General features: G+C 33.6%; 1 protein-coding gene and 1 long non-coding RNA gene across 11 annotated transcripts in view; both read right to left on the reverse strand.

Moving 5' to 3' along the window:
• The window catches only part of LOC106793531 (neuronal acetylcholine receptor subunit alpha-7), a 250,571-nt gene extending 243,695 nt beyond the window's left edge, over positions 1-6,876 (reverse strand). For 2 of the 7 annotated variants that reach the window (XM_014760536.1, XM_014760540.1), the window contains exons 1-2: positions 6,394-6,876; positions 5,985-6,141 (exon numbers count right to left, since the gene is read on the reverse strand). In XM_014760536.1, coding sequence (XP_014616022.1) covers positions 5,985-6,084 — 100 coding nt within the window. In that variant the 5' untranslated portion in view covers positions 6,085-6,141; positions 6,394-6,876. The remainder of the gene's footprint in view (positions 1-5,984; positions 6,142-6,393) is intronic. The other 5 variants (XM_014760539.1, XM_014760533.1, XM_014760535.1 and 2 more) reach the window with 4 other exon arrangements.
• Positions 6,877-6,952: 76 nt separating this feature from the next.
• LOC106793532 lies at positions 6,953-10,676 on the reverse strand. 4 transcript variants are annotated; one of them, XR_001382434.1, is made up of 3 exons: positions 10,260-10,676; positions 9,133-9,410; positions 6,953-7,210 (listed from the first exon to the last, which is right to left on the reverse strand). It is a non-coding gene; the product is annotated as an uncharacterized LOC106793532 (long non-coding RNA). The 4 variants fall into 4 exon arrangements; XR_001382433.1 differs by lacking the exon at positions 10,260-10,676 and adding an exon at positions 9,878-10,112; XR_001382431.1 differs by lacking the exon at positions 10,260-10,676 and adding an exon at positions 9,863-10,028.
• Between the last annotated feature and the right edge of the window lie 2,280 nt (positions 10,677-12,956).

Here is a 12,956-nt window from a genome sequence, read left to right on the forward strand (position 1 = left end):
TCCGCAAACACGAAAACGTCCGAAACATTTTGAAAAGATATGCACGTATAACATAGATACGAGTTGACGTATCGAAAAAAAAAAAAAAAAAAATACGTGTTTATTATAAGCAGAAGAAGAAAACAAGATCGACCAATAATATTTCTAAGCGTATTAACATACACACACGACGACACGCGTATATAATAATTATTTATGATAAAATAAAATCTTACGCGTGCGTTATACATAATATAAGATAGTAAAAAGAAAAAAAAAAAGAAAAAAGAAAAACACAATCGAAACTCTAACAATAAACAAATAGATTTTCTTTTCTCTATATAATAATAATAATAATAATAATAATAATAAATAAATATTATAATATATATACTTATATATACACGAGATGTTTCTTTTCTATTTGTCAGTTGTTTTTTGTTAACCCAAATAACATGCACCACCTGGAAGAGTTAATTGTCATAAAAGACACTTTGAGGGAAAAAAAACAAAATAAAACAGTCTAATAATTATTATTACTATTATTATTATATATTACAATAATAATATTTTAATAATATAAACATATATGTATATAAAACATTGATATAATAAACGTGACAAAAATAAATGAAAAATCAAAGAAGATGAAAGAAAAGAAAAAAAAAAAAAAAGAAAAAAAAGAGAAGAAAAAGATGAATATACGTAATCACATTGAAATAATAATGATGGAATTTCGCCGTCCAGGAATCATGCATCGTTGCTTCAAACTCACCGTGCCAGTAACTAATTCGATAAAGCTTTCAAATCTGCGCTTCGTTAAAACGAGAACGCGGAGGCTGTTACTATTGAAGAGTCTCGCGGGCTCTTCCTACGACGACTACGACGTCACGAGAGCGTTACGAGAAGATCACTTTGGCCTTTCTAGAAGAAAATCCTAGGGTGGTGTGTTACCCCTTAACCTCGCTCACCACCCCTTCACCTAAGTCAGAACCTCTAACCCTTCACCCCGAAACCCCTAAGTCTCAGTTCTCTTCTTTCAAAGTCGTTCCCCCTTTCCCTTCCAACCCTCGTGGCAGGCAGCACTAACATAAAACGTTAACGCGTAAAGATATACGTGTTATCTTGAAAACAATCTTCCCGAATAAGAAGAAAGTATCTTTTCCCTTCCCATTTTACTCAGTTGGTGGAACAAACAACAGAACTATTAAAGCCACGTTACAGATAGAAAATTCAATTCTTATTGGAAAATATAAACCCCCCACCCCCACCCCCCAAGAGAATTGAGTTTATTTTTACGTTGTATGTTGCAAACAACAAGAACCAGTTTTCTTCGCGTATTTTTATCTCGTTCAATTTATCGTTTATATTTTGTAAATAAGAATCAGTCAAGATAACGTTGAAAGAGAGTTAGTTGATATAAATACTTAATTACTTGAATAGAGATAGGAGAATGTAGTATTTTTTTTTCTATTTTTAAAGACAATTTATCTTTTATTAAGATACTATCTATTACATGGTAATGATCAAAGAATGGAGATATTTGTAAGATAATATAAGTTATGTTAACAGAATGTATGTCTCTGTGTGTGTGTGTGTGTGTGTGTATATATTGCATTAGTAATATTATATATTTAAGATATTTAAATAACGTCGTCCCTTTTTTTCCCTATCGTTTATTTTAGTTTTGATAGTAAACAAAATTAAAGAGACTATCTCAGAAATAGAAATTGTCCCTTTAGTACACGAAAGGGTAAACCTGTACCTTTGATTTGCATTTGTATGTTTGAAAGCTATAAAACCCTGGGGCCCGTATTTATTTTAGGCAAAGCTCGTCTTGCAATGCATCTTTTGTTCATAAAAAGTGTCGCGACAAAAGTAAAGACATTTCATAACAACGTGAAAAAAAAAGGGTGAAGTAAGATATTATATTTATAAAGACTAAAAACAGTCAGCAAGGTGAGTTAGTTACTGGCAATTAGTTACTGAGTGTCTTTGAGTGAGACGAAATAAAGGAGTCAAAGTAGTTTTAATGAAAGGACCATTGTTGTCAAAGGGTCTTACCTGTTAATAATAGGTGCCTTGTATAATAAGCATATGCTACACGCGTTGAGTAAGACTCTGTGTGTGTTTAGTTTAAATTTTATTTGTTATATAAAATATCCTCTTATTTTCAAAGCATATCAAATTATGGTATTATATATTTTGTTAAATTGGACTAATATTTTATTTATGTGTGATCATAGTATTCATTAAAAATATATTAGATATTTATTTAATTGAAAGATTGAAAAAGATTATAATGAAAATATTTATAAATGCGATAACTGGTGAATTTTTTTTCAAATGATCTGTAATGATTTACAACAAGCAATATATACCGTAATGTATAATTATATAATTATTTATATCAAACAAAATATTTTTAAATATAATGATCACTTTTAAAAAATATATGTCAACGTAAAATATTTTTATCACTAATTAAGATACAATAATATTGAAAATTAATTATTAAGTAAAATTTTGTTGAGATAATGTTTAATCGAGAAAATAGATGGGCTTAAATAACAATGAAAATATCATTTTGCCCATTTTATTTTCTAAAATCACAAAATTCTATTCAATTCTATTCAATTCACCAGAATTTCACGCAGCAACACGTTCGATCGAAAGAGTAGAATTTAAAGATAGGATAGTAACACAAGGACAGGAGGTTAGCGGGGAGAGTTTGAAGTGGACCAGAACAAATGGAAACTTTGTTTGAAGCGTTTCGACCAACGAAATGCAGTTTTGCGAAACGACGAGGAGTCCTTGGACACGACATGCCATACGTTACTGCATGATTTCGTTACTACCACGGGCTCTTGTCATCGAATATACGCTATCCATAATTATAATCGACGTGACGAATTTTATAATTGTCTTATATTTCTCTCTTTTTAATCAATTTTTCTATGTTTCTCTCTGACCCTCATTTCTTTTACTTTTTTTGCCTTTTTTTTTAAAATAATATTTAATCCAAACTTCGAAATCTCTCGCATACCCCTCCCTCTGCACACGTAGAATTTATTTCATAAAAATATATTTAATCGCAAAATTCACGCGTTAATCTTTGATAATGTTGAATAAGTGTGTATAAACGTTAATAAAAAAATATACTTTGAACTTGTACAAAAATTGAAAAAATAAAAAAGACGAATATTTCAATCGCCAAAATTAATTACCGTGTAAAATAATACCGTAACTTTGACATTGTAAGAAAAAAAAAAAACATTTGTACACAATGGATGGGAATTTACCTTATCCGATATTTAACATTTTCCTGAATAATTATCTTCCCGTCTTTTTTTTTTCTTTTTTTTTTTTTTTAGCAAAAAATACAACTTTCCATTTGATTTTCTAAAGACGAGAATTATTTGAAAGCTTCTAGAGAATCGAGTTCTAGGATGAATTTTCTCCAAATCAATTTGCTCGCCCTTTTCCAAAGAGCTCTTTTCTCTCTTCCCTTACCTTCCCTTCCCTTTCTTTCTCTTCTCTTCTCTTCTCTGCCCTTCTCTACCCTTCTCTACCCTTCACTACCCTTCTCTACCCTTCTCTTTTCTTTCCTTTCCTTTCCTTCTCTTCACTTCTCTTTCTCTCTTTGATAAACCGCAGGAAAATGCAAGATTTTCACGAGAGAAGAAATAGAAGAAGAAAGAGTCGAAGAAAACGTTCCACGATTAGATTCTATGTAGCTCTTGAATAATGTATCCCTCGGTGATTCGACGTTTTCGAAGAAAACGGAATCCCCCCCCCGCTCCACCCGAAGGTTATTGAAAAGATGGAGGAAGAAATAAAACAACGAAATGTAAAATGAACCAAAAAAATAGACAAAATTACAAAAAGAAAGAAAAAAAATACGAAAGATCATTGAGAATCTCAAAAGAGACGATGAAACTTATGGCAACTCGATTTTATTCTCTCTCTCTCTCTCTCTGTCACAAACAACGTCTATCACTGAATATCATCTTTTACAACTAACCAATCAAAGTGAAACTGTGCAAGTTTATTTTGCATATGGAAGAACTTTAGGGAATTTGTATGATGTATTTCATCGTCGAATATGAATTTATGAAAGGATTTATCATTGAGTTCTGTCCTTTCAATGACTGATAAAGTGCCAGGCACTCGTTTTAATTTATTCAACTTTATTGAAAATGAATTTTCTTTTTGTAACAATATGAAATGGGAGAATTAATGAATAAATGTTCATTTAATTAATTAATTATTAACGAAATATTTGATTTTGAAAATTCATTCGTTCGCTTCGATTAACGGATTATGCATTTTATATATTATTATAAATTATCTATTGTAAATTTATACTTTTATACATAGACACAGAATGATCGAAATGAAACAAAACGTGAGAACAAATTGTGAGAATAATTTTACGTTTATAATTGATTAACGTTAATTAAATAAAACGACGTTATCGATCCGCGAGAATAGAAATCAATTGTTATTTACAAGGTAAATAAATAAATTAATAAATAAATAAATTAATTAATTAATTTTAAGTAAGAAAAAACAATGAACGAATTCTCCCTTTTTCAAACGTTCTCGTTTTAAACTAAAAACGATTTTTAATCAAAGATGTCTTTGAATAAAAGCTGATCGAAAAGATAAAGAAGAAAATTAATAGAAGAAGGATAGGGGAATAGAATGATAGAGAAAGAGAGATAAGATTTTCATTTAGAATGAAAAGAAAATGGAAAGAAAATGCTCTCTTTGGATTCATCGAACAGTACATTTCTTTCGTAATCGACGTTTATTCTCTTTTCAATCAACGAAGTCGTTGATCGCGATAAGTTAGGCGAAAAGTCGACTCAAATCATCCAACGAAACCATTCATCGTAAATATATAAATAATCCTGTAATGCGATGAAATCGCATGAATTCGAGCGTAAATTTGCCACGAGAAAGAAAAGATAAATAAATAAAAAGAAAATTAAAAGAAAAAAAAAAACAAAAAAAAAAAGAAATTAAATAAAGATATTATTCGAAGGACGATATGAAAACGCATATTAGTTTTTAAAATGAAGCAACATCATATGCATACGCAGATGAACTTGTAAATAATATTTTTGAATTAAGTCGTTCGCGAACGAAAAACGTTCGGTTATATGATATTTTTTTTATATTTTTCATCTTTTTTTTTTTAACATTTTATTCACACGCAAATATTATATTTTTCGAATAAATGGTAAAACAACGAGGTTTAATATATTTTATTATATAATAAAATAAAATATAATAAAACGTTTTAGTTAATTTTTTGTTTTTTTTTTTAATTTTCGAGATAAATATTACGACAAATAAAAATTATATCAGCTATGAAGTATTACTTTTGAATATTTTCGTTTAAACGAAAATTACATCCTAATTATTGTTTACTTGTTTCTTTCTTTTTGTTTTTACGTATTTTCTTTCTAGTCATATATTTTACACATACACGTAATACGTAAATACAGAAATATATTTGCCTTTCTTCGAAGCATGTGAAAAGCATTGTAAAATTGTTCCGGACGAATATAACCGAGAAGCACCTTTTATTCGAGCACGTGCATTCTTTACACCCGTAATATTTCAACAACGCGACAACCCCAGGATACGTCTGTCTTATCCAGAATCCAAGCTTGACTAAGCAAAAATATTGTTGAGAATCGGGGAAGGAAAAAGAAACGTTTGTAAAATAATCAAACAATTCTTCTTTTTTTTTGTTTGATAATAAAACTATGACGATAAAAATTCTTCTTCTATTTGTTTTTAGAAACGAATACGCAACGAGTACGTGGAATATTTGTTTCAAGGAAAACAAAATTTATAAAAAAATATATAATATAATAATTTCGATATTATTCTCGAAATATCAAAATCTCTCATCGATGTGACGTATTAAAATTATTATAAATGACGATTAGAATAATTAAAAGATAAGATAAAAATATATAATCACTCACCCTGAGGTACGACGATAAGCAGGAATAAAATCGGCAGACTACTTGTGAACATCCAAAATTGTATCCTTGGGAAAGAACCCGTAATAGTGTCGTGCGCCATTATGGCAGCTTTTATTCTTCTTCCGGTCCACCTTCGAATGACCGATATCAAAAACTTCTACACATAGGCATATACACGTACATATAAATATATGTGTATATATATGTATATATATATATATATATATATATATATATATNCAACCTATCATATCTTTCTCTCTGACCCACGAGAAACCAGATATATATATAAACATATTTGTTGGTGTTAAATAATAAATATTAATATTTTGTTAATATTTATATTAATATATATTAATATTTATATCATATATATTTATATATATATATATATCATATAAATACACACACACACAAGTCTCGAAGGAGAGGAGGACGTTCCACAATATAACGACAATTTTCTAGTTCCTTAAGTTTCGTAAAAACTCCGTTCTCCGTTAAATTCTAAGCTCCAAGCTGCTCAAATTAATAAAAGTTCCACTTGGTCGCGCGTTTTTGACTATTACTATTGCTACTTCTATTATTATTACTACTACTACTACCACTACTACTATTAATTCCACGATAACGAAGAGAACTGTCATGATCTATCCCGTGACCGTGATCGTGACACCGTAGCTCTCATCAACCCGATCGTCCTTATTCGACTAAAATTCGCGACCGTGGGGTAGAATATCGTAAACCACCACCTCCACCCGATTTCGCCGTCATAACCGAGCGTCCTCTTTCAGATTATTCGACGATGGGCTATCGCGCGATCGAGGGAACCCAAGCCTCGTCCTTTCGCACCACCACCTCCTCCACCACCACCCACCACCACCACCACCACCACCACCACCACCACCTTCTCTTTCTCCTTCTTCCTCTTCTTCTTCTTCTTCTTCTTCTTCTTCTTCTTCTTCTTCTACTACCACGAATCTCCCCGTTTTTCTTCTTCCTCTCCTCTCCTCTCTTCTCCAACACACCACCACCTCCTCCTCTTCTTTTGCTTCTTCCTCCTCCTCCTCCTCCCTCTTTGTCGTCGTCTTCTTCTTCTTCTTCCTCTTCGAAAAATCGCAATCTATCGAACGCTACGCTAGTTTTGTTTGCCCCGTTGTTGTTGTCGGTCCTCTCCTATGATCATCCCTCCAACAAAATCCAACCATTTTTTTTTCTCCCTCTAATTTCTGTAAACAATTTAAACAAAACAAAAACAACCCCTCTTTCATATTTCTTTCGACACTTTTTTTTTCATGGGGCGGGGAGGGGGAGGGGGAGGTGATGGGTGGGTTTGGGGATTTCCTTTTCAAGTTTCTCCTTATTTTCTTTGTTTTTCCTTTTTTTTTTTTTTCTCTCCCTGGGGGAAGGGTACGGATTTTTCATATTATAATTTTATTTACGAATAGAATTTGTGGTTCTGTCGAATTAATGCTACGGGATTTATTGTAAAAACAACGTTATTGTTAGAGAACGCGGCATACGTATTTTTTTGTTTTTTTTTTTTTTCGATACGTCAACTCGTATCTATGTTATACGTGCATATCTTTTCAAAATGTTTCGGACGTTTTCGTGTTTGCGGAAAGAGATAATACTAACTACTCGTCTCACTTCTTTCTCTCTCTCTCTCTCTCTCTCTTTCTCTCTTTCTGTTTATTCCTTTTCCTTTCTTTCTTTCTGTTTTATTCTCGTGCTGACGAAAAATAATCGATACCTCGATCCTTGACGAGCCTGTCAATATCTTTCACGATACTTTTCTACTAAATATTTTCTTTTACTTTTCTACTATCAAAAAAAAACAAATCGAAAATTGTTTATCTAATAATCAAATTCACCTGTTTTTTTTTCCTCGTGTCAACCCCAGATAACAAAAAAAGAAAGAAAGAAAGTCTGCCAATTTTTCCTTCTATTTTTTTCTTTTTTTAGAAATACAATTTGACGTATTTTTAAGGCAAGATCAAGGAGATATAATATGAAAAAGAAAAAAAATAAATTAAAGAAAATATATAAAATGTATTATTTGTATTTTTCTACTTTCGTAGGATATCGAAGGGATATTATTATTCTTACGAATTTTCTTCGTTTAAAACGTCATGGAGAAAAAATACGACTGATTTGAAATAACTTTATCGTATTGCTTTTTTTTTTTTCTTTCTTTGTACTTTGTTTGATAGGAAACGAAAGTAACATCCCTATCGTAAAAATGATCGAGCCTTTTGAAGGTTCGTTGTCTCTCTCTTTCTCTTTCTCTCTCTCTCTCTCTCTCTCTCTTTTTTTGCTAATAGCAATCCCCTCGTTGTCCAGGACATTATAAACGCGCGAACTACTCATTTAAACGACACCAGTTATTTATCGAGAGACACTCTTATACAGCTGCTTCGATATAACGATTTTTATGAGCATATTGAAAATCGAACTTCGTTCGTATATTTACTCTCTCTCTCTCTCTCTCTTACATTCTCTGTTTATCTTTATCTCTCTTATTTCTGTCTATTTAACTATCTTTCTCACACACATTCGCGCGAAAGGCTCATCATTTTTCACGATAAGAGTAAACATTTAAATCCGATCGTATAATATTACGCGAAGAGAATAAAAAGAATAATAATATATTTTTTCTTTTTCTTTTATTATCTCTCTCAATCGCACGAATTGTATTACATTTAAATTAAAAAAAAAAAAAAAAAAAAAAAGAATAGGAAAACAAAAATTATTCTCAATACGTGTAATAGTTAAGAAGTGTCCAAATTTTATATTTCACGAGAAGATTATGTATTAATATAATTAATCCTAAATTTAAATTTTCTCAGAAATGAATAAATTATAAGAAAAAAAAAAAAAAGAAAAAAAAAATAACAAATCAATTTTATGTACAATGTAATAAGTACAGGAGAAACGTCAACACATTTTTAATGATAAGATTTAAAAAAAAATTTCTAATCAGATCCAAATTTCAAGAAAATACAAAATATAATAAAATAATTTGTTAATCTCGTTTCTCACTCGCACGTACGGTTGCAAATATTTTCAAAAAAAAAACTTCTAAGAAACGAAATGAAATAAAAATATTCGATATATGGGGAAGAAAAGTAATTACAAGCTCGTTACATACCACGCTCTCGTGTCTCGCAATATCGCAAGCTCCAGAGGCGAGTTTTGTAATAGAAGGACAAATGAAAGTCCTTCGTACTATGATAATACACTAAATTCACAAGTGTCCCCGACACGATCCTTCCTTTTTAAGCAGGAGGACGACACCCATTCGTCCGTTATCCACTCGGGTGGTGATCCTGTTTCTCGTTTCTCTTCCATAACACGAATCTTCCTTCCCTTTCACTTATTTTTCTGTCACTCAGCTATATCTCTCTTTCTTTATTACCCCAACACTTCCTAAAGAGAAATTCAATCGAAAAGTGCCAAATTTATTTTTACAATTGCCTTTTTCTTTAGTTATCTTTTTAAACAATTATAATACGCGCACGATGAGATCGCGGGACTGATATAAAAATTAAATACAAAATTAAAAAAAAAAAAATATAAAAACAAGAAGAACAAGAACGAAATGGAAAATATAAATAGAGAGAGAGAGAGAGAGAGAGAGAGCTTACAACAACAACAACAACAAAACAAACAAAATGTATAAAATATAAATGAAAGAGTTCAATGAAAAATAAATATATAAAAGTATATTAGAATAAGAATAAGGATAACAAATAATAATCATCAATCATAACGAGGATGCAGGGATGCTATCGCGAAATAAAATAAATTAAATTGACGAATCTATCGTCGATAAATGAGGACTAGCAATAGCAATAGCAAGTGCTCGTGCATCCTCGTACTTTTTCACGTCTCACTAGAAATAGCACCTTCGTCGTCGAGGTCCGCGACGCGTTCCATTCCAATCCGTACGCGGCGTACTATGTGCGTTCTCGCTCGGCCGGCCACTCGCTTGAGCGCGCGCGCGCGCACCTTTCTCTACCTCTCTCTCTCCCTCTCTCTTTCTCTCTCAATATATGTATATACAGATATTTCTCTCTCTCTCTTTCCTTCTCTTTGCTTCCCTCGAGCCTCGTCACCCTACCTTCTCCTCCTCCTCCACCACTTTATCCACCACCACCACCATCACCACCACCACCACCACCACCACCTCCTCCTCCTCCTCCTCCTTCAACGAGGGCGCAACACGGTGCCACCGTCGCTGCCCCCGTATCCAGGCAACTTCCTAGAGCGTGTTACCCTCTCCTCTTTTACTCCTCTTCAACCAGCAACAGCAGCAGCAGCACCACCACCACCACTACCAGTACCACTACCACCTCCCCTTCATCCCTCTCTTTATCTAGCTCTATTTCTCTCTCTCTCTCTCTCTCTCTCTCTCTATTTCTTTCCTTTTTCCTTTCTTTCTTTCTACCCCTGCTGACGAGTCGTTGTCTTCCAACGGCTCCTTTATCGCCTACAATCCAACACTACTACTATCCTAGTCTTCACCTCCTTGTTCTTCCCTCTAATAATCCTTCTTCTCTTCCTTAGAAGTACAACAGTCAAATGTGTCTGTCGAACGATCACTCAAGTCAAAAACACGCAAGGCAAATCAACAGACTCTATCCTAATTATCGTTTATACTTTTATCTCGCTGGTATATGCGTGTGATTGATATAATGATTATAATAATAATAATGATAGTTTTGTCATATCCGACGATAAAAATTTATCCAAGAATAAAATAAAGAGAGAGAGAGAGAGAGAGAAATATATGAATGCAGGAATTCGGTGTATTAAAAATAAAAAAAAAAGAAAAGAGAAAAAAACAAAAAAATAAGGATTCTATATGGGACGAGATAAATAGACGAACGTGACGAAGTACGTGACGAACTTGGTTAAATTTTATTGATACACGGGTGCTTTTATTTCTTACTTTTTTTTGTCGAAGGGAAAAGAAGTAGGAAATAGAAGAGATATGAAAAAAAAAAGAAATTGTGGATGAGGGGGGGAATTTAAAAGAGAGAAAGTGGAAGAAGCGATCCTCGTGAGTCCCGGTGTTGGCGGTGTTTTCTCGCGAAACGAAGGACGAGCGAGGGTCGTTTAACCACCAGTACCACCAGCACCACCACCACCACTACCACTTCTACCACCACCACCACCACCACCACCACCACCACCACTAAGCAAGACCACCGGCAGCACCACCTACACTACCATCATCATCAGCACCATCACTAGCACCACGCCGTACACCGGCGTGATACGCTTCGCAACGTTGATGATGTGCCGATGATGTGTGTTTTCACATTGAAATATTTTTCTTCTTCAACGCGATCTTATTGATATTATGCTTTGTATTAATAAACGAAAAAAACAAATTCAAGAAAATCTCAAATATGTGAAGGAACAAAAGAAATTCGTAAGAGAAAGAGAAGAATTAAAAAGAAAAAATGACGTGTTATTTAATAATGATAAAAAAAAAAAGATAAACGGTAAGATATTATATTATAGTTTAATGAAAATTAAGAATATTTACGTTGACTATCGTATCTCTTCAAACGTCGAAATATATTCTCGAAGATATGAAATGTTAAATAGAGAGAGATCTGCCGGAGAAAGATGGAAAGAAATTTAATATGCGATTATGTAAAATAAAAGAAAATGTTAGTCTAAGAAAAAAAGTAAAAAAAAAATAAGAAACAGAGCAAATCTTTCTTTCTTTCTTTCTTTCTTTCTCCCGAATCTTAAAAACTTAGTAGAGGAGTGAAGAACGGAACAGCAGCAGCAGCAAACCGGCCGTGGTGCTCCCTACGACTCGCAGCCACCACCGGCGCGATATAGATGCGAGAAAGGCACCCCGCATCTCGTGTAAGCCCACCACCACCACCTCCATCACCGGTACCACCACCCCTAAGAAGAGTATTTTCTCCTCAACTCTCCCTCTCTAGTTTCCCTCCCGGCTAACCCCCACTATTCATCTCGCAGGAGCCTGCGGAATGGTCCAGCACGCAGCCACCGGTTCTCCCACTCCTAACACAACTAGGAGATCTCAGGAAAGGGGAGAGGAGAGAAGGGAACCACTGCCTGGGCGGTGGAGTACACCCATCTCCCGAAGCCCACCCCACAGATCAATATTGTGCCCACCATCGTGTACAGGAGAACTCTCTCTCTCTCTCTCTTTCGTTTTACTTCACCATCTCTATCTATCTTTCTTTAACCTACCTAACACCATAGCTCTGAAACCGTAAACCTTCCCTCCTGCCCTCATGTCCTCCTGTTTCTCTCTTTTCTCTCTCTCTCTCTTTCTTTCTTTCTCTCGGTTTCTGTGTTATACTGAATCTATCTCTGTAAATATTTCGTAGATCCGATTTATCTCTAAAAGATTTTCCGATATCTTTGAAACACCAACTAGTAGGAGAGATGAATTTTCCTTCCTTCGAGCTAAGTTTCTTACTAAATTTCTCGCTACCCTACCACTTATCCTCCTTTTCTCCGAGCATCAAAGAGGAGAGAAGAGTTTGGTGATGCGTGGCCCGGTAACGCTGCTACCACCTCTGGTATAGACCGCCGGGCCAACCAGGGGTGTTTGCCCTCGACGTGCCCCGTGCAACGATCCGGACCACCGCTGCTGAAATCGGTCTCCAGGATATGTTGTTTTTTCCATATACTAACTGACCCCATGTACGACAGTTTTTTTACTCTTATTGTTAAGTGTTATTATCTCTTACTCACTCACTCACTCTATTTCTCTCTTTTTAACTACCTTTATCTTTCTTTTATTCTTGTTCAATCTATCTTCTATTCTAGACCTTTGAAATGACTTGATTATAATCTTCGATGGTGTTAACCTATTGCTAGAACTTGTTCAAACTCAACAATAATTATTATCGTTGATATCCGTAATGGTTCTATTGATTATCAGTCATAACAGGTATGTATTTAAAATAAATAATA

The sequence above is a fragment of the Polistes canadensis genome, unplaced genomic scaffold (assembly GCF_001313835.1).
Source record: "Polistes canadensis isolate GaletaPanama2010 unplaced genomic scaffold, ASM131383v1 scaffold_15, whole genome shotgun sequence".
NCBI lineage: Eukaryota > Metazoa > Arthropoda > Insecta > Hymenoptera > Vespidae > Polistes > Polistes canadensis.